A 17070-nucleotide genomic window follows, 5' to 3' on the forward strand; every position below is an offset into this window, starting at 1 on the left:
TGAAAACAAAACAAAAAAACACACTTCTGTGCTAGAAGAATATTAAAGTTCCAAGGAGCAGTAAACTTTTATGTGCCTATAAAATATTCCATTTCATTAACATGGTATCCAGGTTGTTGTATTAATATTGGTTTTAATCGTCAGCACAGGCTTAAAACATTAGCAATCTTATTCTGTTGCCTGGCAAGGCTGAAAACCCAGAATTTCATCAGAATCACTGTTTCCATTTGGCGATGTGTAAAGTAATATTCATTCAGAAGCTATCTTTTGCATAATTACTCTTAAATAGCTAGGGTATAATTGACAGTTCTGTAAATGTAGTTACTTTATGTAACTTGTGCCTCTAGTTAAGACTAAAATACTTACCCTTTTGTCTTTCTGGCATTATTCTTTTGGGAATGGAGTTCGGGGTCAAATCCAAATGGTATATAATATAATTTTTTAATGTACCCAACAGAGAAATGGCAGTCTCTGTCTTTAATTACATGCTATTGAATTTTAACAAATAGTTATAGGAATGTCTGCCAAAATTTCTACAATCTAGAGCAAGTACATCATGAGAGACTAGACAGCTTACAATTTATTATGTATTATTTTTCTGGAACTACAGAAACATTCATTGTAGTTCTAGTAACACTTTTGTATTAGTGATAGATAAACAGAAACACAGATCTTCACAGCACATGGACTGCCTACCCAAGGATCTTAATCCTCAACCTTGAACTACTCTTCCCTCACACTTCTATTTACACTCTCTGCCTCACATCATTTATAGTCAGTCTAGGCAAGGTAGAGATGACATGATTAAGTTCTAGAAATAATATTAAGAAGAACTAGCAGGCAAGGAGGAGGGATGAGACAACAGAGGTAAACTGTGCCTGATTTAGCCACTCCGTGTATCACAGGACCTACTCTGCATGATAACTGGGCACAGATCAGGTAGTCAGCATCCCTTAGACAGTGGATGAACCACATTGAAGCTGTAGAGGGAAAACTATCATGGAGATTAAACGCAGGAATGGCTGGCTTAAGCGTAGCTGACTGAGTGGTATATTTCTGACATTGATTTAATTACGTGAGTTAATTCTGTGGCAGAGTCTAGGGAAGCCCCTGAGTTGAAGTTCAAATAGCTCTAAGATAGGAGCAACATCTTTGGCCCTAAACTAGAGAAAGGAAATTAACGGTAAATACATATTTGTATGACTATAATCTAACTTTGCAGGAAGTTCATACTCCAAATTTCCACATGGTCACAATCTAAACAGCAGGCAAAATGGACAGGACTGCTGTGGACACAGAGCTCCAAGGGTTCTGTGAGAGATCTACTGGAAGCAATTCTGCAAAGTGGGCCGCTGCAAAGGAAGAAAGTGAGGGCAAGAGTGCCCAAGTGGAAGTGGGAGTTACCAGATCATTCTTGAACCCTCCGCCCGCTTCTCTCATGGTCATCCCACTAGGTCTCAGCATCATCACCTTGGCTAATCTAGCCTGTCCTTTTGATTTCCGGTTATTTCTCCTCCCCCCACCGCCCCCCACCACAGTATTTCCAAGTCCTTCATCTTTTCCATCCATCCCCTCAGGGGATAAGGCCCAATCCACAGATCCTGTACTATTCCTTATTGACAGCGTCTCCATCAGTTTAGTCTATGCACTAAAGCCATACTCACTGTATCCAATATCCAATCATGTTTTATCACTATTACTTTACTGTAGAATATGATCCATGTTTATGTAAGACTACTGGTGCTTAGTTTATAAAAGAAGTCAAGTACAAACGGTGCTAAGGGAAACAAGGCTGAGAACCTGTTACTTGACTCTACTGGTTCTAAACAAGAACTGTCATGCCCACTTCCACCAAAATTCTTCTTAAAGTCTCAGGGAGTGGAATTGAGTAATAGATATTGAGGCCAGAAAGCCTAATGGAGTCTCATAGTCGCTCACTGGTCACACAGAAGGAGAGGTGGTCAATGAGGAGATAGAGGCCTGGCTGGGAAACATTAGCGCAAGTTACTTGATGTCTCTGAGCCCAAAGAACAAAATCAGTAACTAGTTAGGTGGTGAAGGAAGAAAACACCTTTCCCTGGAGGTCTGTCCTAAAGTTAAATGATTTTTAAATCATTTTCTGTACTTCCCAGCTTATAATAATCCCTCAATAGATGGTGAAAAGTGAGAGTCACTTAGTTGCGTCCAACTCTTTGTGACCCCATGGACTGTAGCCTGCCAGGCTCCTCCGTCCATGGAATTCTCCAGGCAAGAATACTAGAGTGGGTTGCCATTCCCTTTTCCAGAGGATGTTCCCAACCCAGAGATCAAATCCAGGACTCCTGCATTGCAGACAGATTCTTTACTGTCCGAGCCACCAGGGAAGCCCCAATAGGTGGTAGCTGTTTTAATATGATGCTGATTCTAATGATACTATATTTCTTGGCCAATAGCCTTGGAACAGCAAGGATGACCAGAGTGCAAAGTACTCATGAACATTTTTACCAAAAGCCAAGTTTGGGGATAACTCATGAAGTTGGGATTCTATTTAGGGCAGGTTTTGTGGATAAAATGGATTACCCCAGTCTCAAGTCACAGAAAAGTAATCAATGAGAACATCACTTAGGCAATGTGATTTAATTTACTTTAAAAGTTTGCCCAAATAGTGGCATCTGCACTGCTTAATTTTATGTAAGTAAGATAAGGGCGCCCGAGAGGAGCTACCCTACGCCCAAGGTCAGGGGCGGCAGCCAAGAGGAGCAACCCCATCTCCACGGAGTGGCTGCTGCTCAGGCGCAGGAGGGCAGAGAGGAGCTACTCCACGTTCAAGGTCAGGAGGGGCGGCCGTGACAAGATACCCCTTGTCCAAGGTAAGGAGCAGCGGCTGCGCTTTGCTGGAGCAGCCGTGAAGAGATACCCCACGTCCAAGGTCAGAGAAACCCAAGGAAGACGGTAGGTGTTGCAAGAGGGCATCAGAGGGCAGACACACTAAAACCATAATCACAGAAAACCAGCCAACTTGATCACAGGACCAGAGCCTTGTCTAATTCAGTGAAAGTAAGCCATGCCCTGTGGGGCCACCCAAGACGGACAGGTCATGGTGGAGAGGTCTGACAGAATGTGGTCCACTGGAGAAGGGAATAGCAAACCACTTCAGTATTCTTGCCTTAAGAACCCCATGAACAGTAGGAAAAGGCAAATTGATAGGATACTGAAAGAGGAACTCCCCAGGTCGGCAGGTGCCCAATATGCTACTGGAGATCAGTGGAGAAATAACTCCAGAAAGAACGGAGGGATAGAGCCAAAGCAAAACAATATCCAGTTGTGGATGTGACTGGTGTGGTGACAGAAGCAAGGTCTGATGCTGTAAAGAGCAATATTGCATAGGAACCTGGAATCTTAGGTCCATGAATCAAGTCAAATTGGAAGTGGTCAAACAGGAGATGGCACGAGTGAATGTCGACATTCTAGGAATCAGCAAACTAAAATGGACTGGAATGGGTGAATTTAACTCAGATGACCATTATATTTACTACTGTGGGCAGGAATCCCTTAGAAGAAACGGAGTAGTGATCATGGTCAACAAGAGTCCAAAATGCAGCACTTGGATGCAATCTCAAAAACAACAGAATGATCTCTGTTCATTTCCAAGGCAAACCATTCAATATCATGGTAATGCAAGCCTATGCCCCAACCAATAACACTGAAGCAGCTGAAGTTAAACAGTTCTATGAAGACCTACAAGACCTTTTAGAACTAACACCCCCAAAAGATGTCCTTCTCATTATAAGGGACTGGAATGCAAAAGTAGGAAGTCAAGAAACACCTGGAGTAACAGGCAAATTTGGCCTTGGAGTACGGAATGAAGCAGGGCAAAGGCTAATAGAATTTTGCCAAGAGAACGCACTGCTCATAGCAAACATCCTCTTCCAACAACACAAGAGAAGACTCCACACGTGGACATCACAGATGGAAAAGCTCTATACAGTCAGCAAAAACAAGACCACGAGCTGACTGTGGCTCAGATCAAGAACTCCTTATTACCAAATTCAGACTTAAACTGAAGAAAGTAGGGAAAACCACTAGATCATTCAGGTATGATCTAAATCAAATCCCTTATGACTATACAGTAGAAGTGAGAAATATATTTAAAGGACTAGATCTGATAGACAGAGAGCCTGATGAACTATGGACGGAGGTTCGTGACATTGTACAGATGACAGGGATCAAGACCATCCCCATGGAAAAGAAATGCAAAAAAGGAAAATGGCTATCTGAGAAGGCCTTACAAATAGCTGTGAAAAGAAGAGCAGTGAAAAGCAAAGAAGAAAAGGAAAGATATTCCCATTTGAATGCAGAGTTCCAAAGAAAAGCCAGGAGAGATAAGAAAGCCTTCCTCAGCGATCAATGCAAAGACATAGAGGAAAACAACAGAATGGGAAAGACTAGAGATCTCTTCAAGAAAATTAGAGATACCAAGGGAACATTTCACGCAAAGATGGGTTCAATAAAGGACAGAAATGGTATGATCAGAAGATATTAAGAAGAGGTGGCAAGAATACACATAAGAACTGTACAAAAAAGATCTCTGCGACCCAGATAATCACAATGGTGTGATCACTCACCTAGAGCCAGACATCCTGGAATGTGAAGTCAGGTGTGCCTTAGAAAGTATCATTTAGAACAAAGTTAGTGGATGTGATGGAATTCCAGTTGAACTATTTCAAATCCTGAAAGATGATGCAGTGAAAGTGCTGCACTCAATACGCCAGCAAATTTGGAAAACACAGCAGTGGCCACAGGACTGCAAAAGGTCAGTTTTCATTCCAATCCCTAAGAAAGGCAATCCCAAAGAATGCTCAAACTACCACACAATTGCACTCATCTCACACGCTAGTAAAGTAATGCTCAAAATTCTCCAAGTCAGGCTTCAGCAATAGAGGAACCGTGAAATTCCAGATGTTCAAGCTGGTTTTAGAAAAGGCAGAGGAACCAGAGATCAAATTGCCAACATCTGCTGGATCATCGAAAAAGCAAGAGAGTTCCAGAAAAACATCTATTTCTGCTTTCTTGACTATGCCAAAGTCTTTGACTTTGACTGTGTGGATCACAACAAACTGTGGAAAATTCTGAAAGAGATGGGAATACCAGACCACCTGACCTGCCTCTTGAGAAACCTGTATGCAGGTCAGGAAGCAACAGTCAGAACTGGACATGGAACAACAGACTGGTTCCAAATAGGAAAAGGAGTATGTCAAGGCTATATATTGTCACCCTGCTTATTTAACTTATATGCAGAGTACATCAAATGCTGGGCTGGAGGAAGCACAAGCTGGAATCAAGATTGTTGGGAGAAATATCAATAACCTCAGATATGCAGATGACACCATCCTTATGGCAGAAAGTGAGAGGAACTAAAAAGCCTCTTGATGAAAGTGAAAGAAGAGAGTGAAAAAGTTGGCTTAAAGCTCAACATTCAGAAAACTAAGATCATGGCATCTGGTCCCATCACTTCATGGCAAATACATGGGGAAACATGGAAATAGTGTCAGACTTTATGTTTTGGGGCCCCAAAATCACTGCAAATGGTGACTGCAGCCATGAAATTAAAAGACACTTACTCCTTGGAAGGAAAGTAATGACCAACCTAGATAGCATATTAAAAAACAGAGACATTACTTTGCCAACAAAGGTCCGTCTAGTCAAGGCTATGGTTTTTCCAGTGGTTATGTATGGATGTGAGAGTTGGACTGTGAAGAAAGCTGAGTGCCGAAAAATTGATGCTTTTGAACTATGGTATTGGAGAAGACTCTTGAGAGTCCCTTGGACTGCAAGGAGATGCAATCAGTCCATCCTAAAGGTGATCAGTCCTGGGTGTTCATTGGAAGAACTGATGTTGAAGCTGAAACTCCAATACTTTGGCCACCTCATGTGAAGAGTTAACTCACTGGAAAAGACCCTGATGCTGGGAGGGACTGGGGGCAGGAGGAGAAGGGGACAACAGAGGATGAGATGGCTGGATGGCATCACCGACTCGATGGACATGAGTTTGAGCAAGCTTCAGGATTTGGTGATGGACAGGGAAGCCTGGAGTGCTGCAGTCCATGGGGTTGCAAAGAGTTGGGACACAACTGAGCAACTGAACTGAACTGTGTCCTGTGGTGGGAGGGCCCTGATGAAACTGAGCTACTGTGGGCATAGCTTTCTCAAAGACTGCTAGAATAGAGACTCTGAAGAGTATAGTCAGAACACAGAGCCCTCCAGAGGAACTATAGACTCCCTTGGTCTTTTTCTCCTCTGTTCACTCTTTTACAACACAGTACACAGGCAGGCAATTCCAGGAGGGTTGCAGGTCCTCAGAAGCCGTCAATTAGGAACTCTATCAATGAAATTCTATGGTTTCTTGACCTCTATGTTTTAGGATGCAAATCAGGAAGAACTCAAAAATGTAAGTAGTAGCATTATGCAGGGCAGAAAATCTCAGACGGTGGGCTGGGATAAGTTAATGAGTGTTTCTTGAAAAAGAGACTTTATGGTTCAAGTATAATGCTGAAACGTGGCACGCAGTATTCTCATCTTGGAAGCTCGGAATGTACATAAACTCAGAGAAGGACTACAGTAAAGAAATCTGTTCTACTTAGTTAAGTTTAACATTCTTCAAAATTATTTGGCCAAGGAACCCATCCCACTTCCTAACATGTTAATTTTAAAAGTTATCTAGCACCTACTATGTGCCAGGCACTATTATGGTGATCAAAAAGTAGAAATAGTTCTGGTCTTTATGGAACTTACATATTTAACGTTTATTTCCAAAGACTGCCCATTGAAGGTAACTGGTTTATTGGGTCTTTATCTGAGCATTTACCTGATGAATCTCTTCAACTCACAAAACTCTTCTCTAAATCCCTTGATCTTTAGACCTTGAAGGGACAAAAGTAGTGGCTATCTCCTCACATAACAGTTCCTCTCTGGAAGAAAGCCTGGCAAAGGCTACATGAATACACCGTGGCAATCAAAAGCTCTGTAGCAGATGCCAACAGGTGTTGGCACTGTTTGTATTCGTCACTGTATCTACGTCACTGTATCTACTTATAGTGCCTGTCTCACCAGAGGAGATTAACAAATGTGTGTTCGAATGAATGGTGAATGTCAAGGATCCCCTCAAACCCTGACCCCACCCAATTCTGATAAACACCACCAAGGTTAAACTCCTATCTCAGTCTCCATGGTCAGGTTAGATTTAAATCCCTTCATTTCCTTACCATGCCAATCTGCTTTACATGCCAAGTTCAGATATGGGAACTTTTTATTTGATTTTGTTATGAGATAATATTATCTGCAAATGTTTCATGACCAAATACAGCTTTCTTAATGAAGCTAATGTGTTGAGATGTAATCCCTTACAGAGGCACAGCTGGCTCATGGTCTGGACATAAAACTGAGAAGAGCATTTTCCAATACCAGCCCTGCAATTTCCTTTAAAAGAATTAATATTCATGCATTTTAATTTTTCAGTCAGGAAAATAGGGAAATGAGCACTGGCTGGTTTGCCTAAATGGAGTGCATTTGAAATTTATAAATAAACACGGTATCAAGAAGCAAAACAATCACTAATGATGAAACTGGATGCAAAGAAAATTCAAGAGATTTAGCTCATTTTCAATCACATACGCAGGAAATACACAGGAAACACAGAATGCCTTCCTGGTTGCAACATTCTTATCAATAGCAAGAAAAAATCCCAGAGAAAGAGGGTATTAATTGTTTTTCAAAGCAAACAGCCTACTGAGCCTCCCAAGACAGAACAAACAGAGTCTTTAAAAGCAGAATTAATTTTCCCTAGATTTCATCACACTTCATTTCTCTACCTTGTCTTTACACATTCAAGTGGCATATCATTTGAAAAACTGTCATGGTAAACAGAATCTATTTTACTGTACAGCCTCTCACAAGGTAAAGGAGATGTGAAGAGCTGAGAAAGTATGCAGCACATATTGTTGGCATCTTAGCACTTATGATCATTACAAGCACTCACAGAAAGGCAATACTGGACTTTAAAGCTGGAACTGCACATTATCTCTTTCTCAGAGCCCTGGGGCTACTGCTGCAAAGCACAGTGGTCCGTGCTAAGCTCTGAATAGAGAAAAGGAAGAGATCATTAAATTATAATTTCCATGCACAATTGCTACAAGTATTTCCTAACCAACAGGATTAATATGAAAGCAAGATCCCAGAATAAAGCTGCTCAGCAGAGAGGATGGCAGTTTAGTGTCTTGTAAATTTGATTTCCCTGAAAGCCCTGACACATCATAATAGTGCAATCCTATTTACTGTAGCGAGCAGGACGGATAATGCTACTTAATACCTGGTACACTTGGTGTCATGAGCTCACAGCTTTGTACTCCACGTTCTCATCATACCTTAAGGTTAATACTTCTTGACAGCCTACATGGTAAATAGAGCCCCAAATTAAGTGCTGAGCCCATGATTTGCAAATCTTTCCTCTAAAGTTAGGCACAGAAAAACTGGCTCCAGTTAAAGGGATCATTTTAACAGGATGCACTTTTAACAGCTCATCCCGGAAAAAAAAAATATAACTCTCATATCCCTAAAGCCAGATTAAAAAAGCATTTCAAGGTTACCCGTGGCACATTTCCCATTAGAAAACTCAGAGGTTAACAGAAAAGCCAATGCGTTTGGAGGACTTGTTGAATAATGAATTAAGGATAAGACCCCCACTGTATCGATTTTCTTGCCCCTACAGGACAAAATAGGGAGGAAAAAAAAAAAGTCCACCCTCCTTGCTACTTTTACAAAGTCTGCAATAAGAAGCTTCCTTTAGGGAGCCCAGTAAAAGCGCAAAAGGGTTCAGTCTCCGAACCTAAGTTATAAATAACTGTTTCAATTATATTAACAAGAGATATAGTGATACTGAGCCTTATTAATTTCTCTACCTAACCGCTAATATCTAAGTACATTTATTTGAACTATCAATACTTGTTAATGATTTTAAAAAAAATTTCATTGAGTAACAAAAGGTATATGCTAAAAACCACTTCACTGAAATCTCTGTCATGTGTAATAGCAATACAATTTAAAGTGACATTGGTTTTTATGCCTTCAACGTACAAACTCTTGGACAAGAGAGCTTTATCTGTTTCTTGCAACTTCTGGTAACTAGAGAAACTGCCCTGGTTTCAAGATGAATGAGGAGGCCAGCACAAAATTTCCAAGAGTCAAAGGAAAAATCTCTCTCTCTAGATTGACAAGTGCAAACTAGCATAAACTACTAAGGAATATCTCCCACCAAGTAATGCTTTTAACTATTGAGTTAAATTTGCTATATCTCAGTGCCTGGCCAAAATATACACACAATTCAGTGTATATGAGCTACCCATATGACCTAGGATCATGGACAACTGTTTACAAAGTACCTAAGAGGGAGAATATCAAAGGGCTGTTTTATCTCTTAAGTTGAGTCTAAGTAGTTATCGCCCTACACCCCCCTCAAGAAAGAATCTTCATGTTTTAGGACTGCAGATGCCAGCGGTATGACTGAAATTCCATCCTGTATTAATCCCTTGAAATGGCTAACCCGGCTCCACTCAATGAAATCTTTTTACAATGACAGACTTCATCTGATAGTACAAAAGCACCAGTAATTTCTTTCCATAAGGAGCACACAGGGCTGGCAATAATCTGTTCTGTTGTCATTTCTCTTTATCATCATTCGTGGCATTTCCCACCCCCACCCCCCACAAGCTTTGCAGAGAGGAACACAGAAATGAAGGTACCAATTGACAAAGAAGAAGTCAAGCAATCAAAACAGCCAATTAATCATACAGATGAGCCCAACGCTGTGATGCAATAGAAGATACGCCACCCACTGTAAGTGAAAGGCTTTGAAAACTTGCTCATTTGATGTAAGCATGACCTTAGAATTTAATTAGCAACTCTCTCCACAGGTGACGAACTAGTAAAGTACTTTTCTTCTTAATGACAATTTATTTTTCACCATTCTCTTTGCATCACTCTCTTTTGCTCAGCTTGTACAATTCCCTCTCCTTCTTAATTGTATGGGACTGATGGCAGTGTGTATGCAAATAGTTGCTGAAATCCAGAGGAAACTGCAAACTGGAAACAATACAAACCGCACTACCCTGTTGATCTGAACACTGTAATGGCATCCAACTAAGCTCTCTGATCTCCCTCGGCTACTCGAGCCACTAGGGCTTTTATAGCTCTCTTCATGCTGTGCCAAACCCCACCATTCTTAGTAACGCCAAGAGCAAAGTGGATAACATAGAGCAACTCAATTCAAGTTTATAATTGAGAAGTTAGACATGCAAGACACACTCATCATCAAAGAACGCACATCTCTAGATATCCTGGGAGAGGGAGGGAGGGGTCCTTCATCCCAGAAGATCCTGGAAGAAACTGGACTCTATCCTTTTATACCATGGACTTTAGTCCTGCCTCTCTATTCCTTTCCAGAGGACTAACAGACTATGGGAAAATATACCTTCTTCTGAAGAATACCCAGGCAAGGGATGTTTCAGGAGCAGGCAAATTCAGATTTTCATGAAATAACCATCAAACAGCTGATAAAACAGAAAATTTGTTTTCATCCTAGAGATGGAATGAGATTATCCCGTGGCAACACTGTGAACCTATGAATGAATGGGAGGCCCCAAAGACATTTCTAAACTCCTTGAATTACTATGAATTCCTTCCTTCAAAGTATAAGCAGCACAACTAGACATTAAAGTAATTCTTGGGGGTGTCATGCCACAGTTGCTAAGTAATATGACCTTGCTGCTGCCCTTTTGGTCAAATTTTCCTAAGGAAATGCCAAATCCTGGGGGGGGGGGGCAGGGAGAAGGTGGAGTGGAATTAAGCATTTTGAATGCTAAACACTTCCAGGTTATATGGTAACACTGATCAAGTTTTAACAACAGGACCTAAAACACTGTATTAGAAGCCAGAAGGAGTTAAGTTACTACCCAAAGAACGAACAAAGCAATCAGCAGGATTTAACTTCTAAAGTGCAAAAGTGAGAAACATTAAAGATGGTACTGGACAATGGCTAACAGCTTAGGTGATGGACCTGGTTCAAATTCAGGTCACATTTTGACTGCATGCGTGCGTATGTGCTCTGTCACTTCAGTCCTGTCTGACTCTTTCTGATCCCATGGACTGAGCAGCCCGTCAGTCTCCTCTGTCCAAGGGATTCTCCAGGCAAGAATACTGGAGTGGGCAGCCATTCTCCAGGGGATCATCCCAATCTAGGGACTGAACCCGTGTCTCCTGCAGCTCCGCCATCACTGCAGATGGGTTTTTTCTTGCTGAGCCACTTGGGAAGCCCTTTGTATATTCTCGGGCAAATTACTTGAACCTGCAGGATCTTCACCTAAACAACAGGGTTGACAGCCTCCTAGAGTTGTTTATGAGAATAAAATGATATAATCCATGCAAAGTGCCCCGCACAACATAAATACTCAAAAGATCATATTGTTAGCTATGAGGATGATAAAGATGCTATACATATCCAGATATTCAAAGTTAAACTTGATATTTTCATAGGATAGATTTAGATTATTAATTTAACAATTGAAAAAGAAACTATTTTGCAAATACTTACAAACTGTACATGAATGGCTTAGATCTAACCTTATGGCATAAACTTAGGAATTGTAGGAGTCACTCACTGCATGTGAGTTGTGGAAAATACAGAAATAAGAAAATGATTTTATCCTTAAGGTGATCACCAGATAAACACAAATAACTAATGACAATCAGCATAAACATGGCACATTAAGAGAAACACATAAAGCATTATGGAGAATTACCTGAGGGACTGACAAGTGGAAGTGGCTCAGTTGTGTCTGACTCTTTGCAACCCCACGAACTGCAGCCCGCCAGCCTCTGCTGTCCATGCGGTTCTCCAGACAAGAAGACTGGAGTGGGTTCCCACCATTCCCTTCTGCAGGGGATCCTCCCAACCCAGGGATCAAACCCAGGTCTCCTGCTTTGCAGGTGGACTCTTTACCGTGTGAGCTACCAGAGAAGCCCCACAGGGACTGGTGAAGGCACAGGCAAAGGCATTTAAGAACATTTTCCTCAAAACTGCCCTGTGATTCCTTTCATCAATCACTGATCAGGAATTAATACTCTCAAACTTCTTACATCAACCACTGGGAATTGATACTCAAGCTTTTTTTCAGTTAGGGCATACCTACATGAGGTAAGAAAGAGCTTAACAAATATAAGCTGCTGCTGCTGCTGCTGCTGCTGCTAAGTCGCTTCAGTCGTGTCTGACTCTGTGTGACCCCACAGATGACAGCCCACCAGGCTCCCCCGTCCCCGGGATTCTCCAGGCAAGAAAACTGGAGTGGCTGCCATTTCCTTCTCCAATGCATGAAAGTGAAAAGTGAAAGTGAAGTTGTTCAGTCGAGTCCAACTCCTAGCGACCCCATGGACTGCAGTCTACCAGGCTCCTCCATCCATGGGATTTGCCAGGCAAGAGTACTGGAGTGTGTTGCCATTGCCTTCTCCAAAATATAAGCTGTTGCCCCTTAAAGAACATATATTTCCGGGATTTCCCTGGTGGTCCAGTGGCTAGGGCTCTGCACTCCCAATGCCGGGGCCCCAGGGTTCAGCCCCTGGTCAGGGCAGTGGGTCCCACATGCTGCAGTGAAGATCAAAGATCCAGCATGCCACAGCTAAGGCCCGGTGCAGCCAAAGAAGAAATATTTTTTATAAAAAGAATATTTTCCACTGTGTGCAAGATACTGAAAATCATAAAACTACATCTGTGCTATTTAACCTCGGTGTCTTCTGTCCATTTCTGTAATATCTTATTTTTGTTTATTACTGCCATTCCTAAAAGTATCTAAGCTGAATTTTTTCCAGTTGGATTTCACCTTGGAATATGTGAGAGACATTTAGGTGTGCAAAGATGAAGCACTTTCTAAACTTAATGTAGAAGATTTTAAGGAGGATTTTTCTTGTGATGACAGTGAAAAAAGCACAATGTCTAACCATTTCTGTTAGAAATTCTGCACACCGTGTGTTAAAAGATGCAAAATGCAGAATCCAGCAGTGGCTAATGTAAGGAAAAATGGTTGTGGTATTATACAAGTTGCAGAATCATTTAACCGACTATGAAGTCCAGGTTCCTTTTTAAAAATGTAAGTTTAAAAGTGGATAGATACAAGTACTTATCTTTCTCTCTTTTAACTAGATGAACTGGTGAAAGCATCAGCTGAATACTAGGTGGTCTATTAATGAAGAGGGGACATGGAATCTTGTACAGTCATTCCCAGGATGACTTCTAAGACCACCTGCCTATCAGCTACATTAGCAGCCACAGTAATTGTATACATTATCACTTTTTAAAAATTTATTTTTTATTGAAATATAATTGCTTTACAGAATTTTGCTGTTTTCTGTCAAATCTCAACATGAATCAGCAACAGGTACCCATATATCCCCTCCCTTTTGAACCTCCCTCCCATCTCCGTCCCCATCCCACCCTTCTAGGTTGATAAACAGCCCCTGTTTGAGTTTCCTGAGCCATACAGCAAATTCCCGTTGGCTATCTATTTTATATATGGTAATGTAAGTTTCCATGTTACTCTTTCCACACATCTCACACTCTCCTCCCCTCTTCCCATGTCCATAAGTCTATCCTCTATGTCTATTTCTCCATTACAGCCCTGTAAATAAATTCTTCAGTACCATTTTTCTAGATTCCGTATACATGTGTTAGAATATGGTATTTATCTTTCTCCTTATGACTCACTTCACCTTGTATAAAAGGTTCTAGGTTCATCCACCTCATCAGAACTGACTCAAATGTGTTCCGTCTTATGGCTGAGTAATATTCCATTGTGTATATATACCACAACCTCTTTATCCATTCATCTGTCAATGGACATCTAGGCTGCTTCCATGTTCTAGCTATTGTAAATAGTGCTGCAATGAACAATAGAAAACATGTGTCTCTTTCAATTTGGTTTCCTCAGAGTATACGCCTATGAGTGGGATTGCTCGGTCATATGGTGGTTTTAATATCCTAGTTTTTTTAAGGAATCTCCATACCACCTTCCATAGTGGCTGTATCAATTTACATTCCCACCAACAGTGCAAGAGCGTTTCCTTTTCTCCCTCTCCAGCATTTATTGTTTGCAGACTTGCTCGCTTTCTTCATTAGCTTATCTCTGGCACTACCAGGGCCTGACATATACACATATCTGCTGAATCAATGAGAAAATGGTCCCTATATTCAAGAAGTACTAAGTTCAATGACATAGAGAGAGGTGAAGACAACGTACAAATATTTGTACTGAATGGAGTTTGACAGTCTATTTCTTAGTTTACCTACTTTTTTTTTTTTTTTTTACTAAACATGCTATTCCAAATCAAATTTGGAGGTCTCAATCAAAGCAAAGAGAAAACCAGCTTTGCAACCTCATGGTCTAGGTATGAAATTATCCTAGACAATAAAGTATTTCATTGAACAGGGGCACTGACTGGGTCCCCAAATTTCCAATCTTAAGCCCAGTGCCTCCTCCTGTTTCAGTCTCAATTTCCTCGAGTCTTTGTTGAGTTCTATAGTCATAGAAACCAGAGGTACTTCCTCCACTCTCCACCCTAACTCTTCTCCTGAGTCCTACTATTCAGCTTCTGCCCACCAGTTTTGAAAAAGACATTCATTTCTTGGCCACAAGTGCAATGAAACTGAGCTTTCACAAAGACAGTTTATCCTTCAAAACATTTCCGCTTCTAAGAATGTGCTCAAGTTTAGTCAGTGTTTGGGAAAGCCCAGAATAGCACTCTACTGCTTGACCTGGAGACAATGCAGCTTCTAAACATATAGGGGAAAATATTTGGGGGGAGTTCCTGAGTAGTAAAATGTTATCAACGAACCAGTAACACAACAATACTCAAAACTAGCAAAGTAGAAATGACATTATCTTCGAGAATGATCGCCCTGGTTGGCTTCTTTACTTCCTGGCCACTTTTTAACTAGGAAAAGTGGTTACAGTTCTAATGTATTGATTTTTAAATACACCCATGGGAACACTGCAGATGTGGTTAAGAGAAGAGAATCACTGACAAGAAACAGTCATACCCTCTCCTCCAGTCTAGCCAGCTGCTCTTTGTAGAACGCATCCTGCTTCTTTATCACCCGATCTTTCTCTTCCAGCTGCTTAGCCTAAAAAAAGAAATGAAAAATACACTATATTAAGAAAAAGCAGTAACAGCAAAGCAAAAGTTAAGTATAAATTACATTAGAAATACATATACAAAGATGAAGATTTTTTGTAGGCTAGTAGGTCTCTGCTATAGAAAAAACATTTATAAGATGATGACTGCTGTATTTAAATGTAAAGAATGGGCCTGCATTGTATTTTTTTAAACTGTAACAGCTGTGTCCTACTTTGTCCAAATGTTTCTGATAATGTCAGACTACAGCACAGACAGTTTTACTTAACTTCTCTTTTGAAGAGTAATTTCAAGGATTAATATTTTGCTTAATAAAACTTTGATTTTTATCCCAGGCAAAAGACACAGGGTTATTAACCTTTCTTGAGCAATAAAAAATGCCTATATAGCATTTTGTACATAAACCTTCCGTACGAGAACCCTTAAAATAGCCAGTGAAACCAGCATATAAATAAATGTATCGGTCTACTTCCTTTTTAATGGCATAGTTGTCTTTGGCAAAAAGGGCAAAAACCATTCTAATTCTTTATTTGAATAATTTTAAGTAATTAAAAGTAAAATAATAAAAGCAATTTTATAACTCTTAGTTATCCTAATTTATCTTTTTAATGAAATTAAAACTCAAGCAATAAAATCTTTATCCTTGAAAAAAATAATGCTTTCTTATGGATGTTTTTGAAGCTAAATTAAAAATGCATTTCTTTGAAATCTTGCCATTTGGGACAAAGCGGATGGACTGAGAGGGTATTATGGTAAGTAAAATGGCAGATAAAGAAAGGCAAATACTGTATGATTTCACTATATGTGAAATTTAAAATGCAAAACAAATGAACAAATATAGCCAAACAGAAGCAGAGTCATAGATACAGGGAAGAAACAGGTGGCTGTCAGAGAGGAGGCACCTGGGGGAGGAGAAAAACAAGTCAGAGTAAATAAGAGATACAAGCTTTCAGTTACAAAATGAATGATTCACAAATGTGAAATGTACTACAGTTGGGGGATGTAGTCTGTAAGTCTATAATTATGTAATATCTCTGCATGGTGACAGATGGCAACCAGACTTATCATGATGACCATTTTCCAATATACAGAAATATCAGATCACAATGGTATACATCAAGAACTAACATAGTGCTGCAGGTCAACTATACTTCAAAAACAAACAAATGAAAACACTCAGATAAAAAGAGATCAAATTTGTAGCTACCAGAGGTGAGGGGAAGAGAGGGGGGTAAATAAATGAGGGTGGTCAAAAGATAAAAATTTCCAGTTATAAGATAAATTAACATTAGGAATGTAATGCCCAACATGATAAGATCATTAATACTGTTCTACCTTATAAAGATCATAAGAGAGTAAATCCTATGAGTTCCCACCACAAGAGAAAACATATTTTTCTACTTCTTTAATGCTGTGTCTATATGAAGATGATAGGTATTTACTAAACTTATTGTGGTCATCACTGCAGGAGGTATGTAAGTCAAACCATTGTTATGCTGTACACCTCACACTTACACATTGCTGTAGGTCAATCATATCTCAATAAAACTGGGGGAGGGACAATGAAAAATGCATTTCTTAAACTGCTGTTTCTATTTTTATTATATTTAAATGACCTTTATTTCTGAGAACAAACCTCCCTACATCACCCATGTTAGAAAAGTTTTTAAAAAAATATTTTTTGGTCAATGAATGTTGAACACAAGCCTGACTAGAAATTTTTAAGAAATAAGCAAAATAAATATTTTGGCATTCCCATTCTTTTGCCATGCAAGGCAATCAAGGTTCTTCTGGCTCAACCTGTGTAAGGGAGACTGTCACTACACGCTTAACTCAGGTGAGTTCATTTGCACATTTGTT

At 40.2% G+C, this 17070-nt stretch overlaps 1 protein-coding gene across 1 annotated transcript in view; it reads right to left on the minus strand.

The window, feature by feature from the left end:
- The window catches only part of CHCHD3 (coiled-coil-helix-coiled-coil-helix domain containing 3), a 287381-nt gene that overhangs the window by 86230 nt on the left and 184081 nt on the right, over positions 1-17070 (minus strand). Inside the window, exon 5 of the mRNA XM_065939307.1 lies at positions 15116-15199. Within this exon, the coding sequence (XP_065795379.1) occupies positions 15116-15199 (84 nt within the window). The remainder of the gene's footprint in view (positions 1-15115; positions 15200-17070) is intronic.

This window comes from Muntiacus reevesi, chromosome 6, assembly GCF_963930625.1.
Source record: "Muntiacus reevesi chromosome 6, mMunRee1.1, whole genome shotgun sequence".
NCBI lineage: Eukaryota > Metazoa > Chordata > Mammalia > Artiodactyla > Cervidae > Muntiacus > Muntiacus reevesi.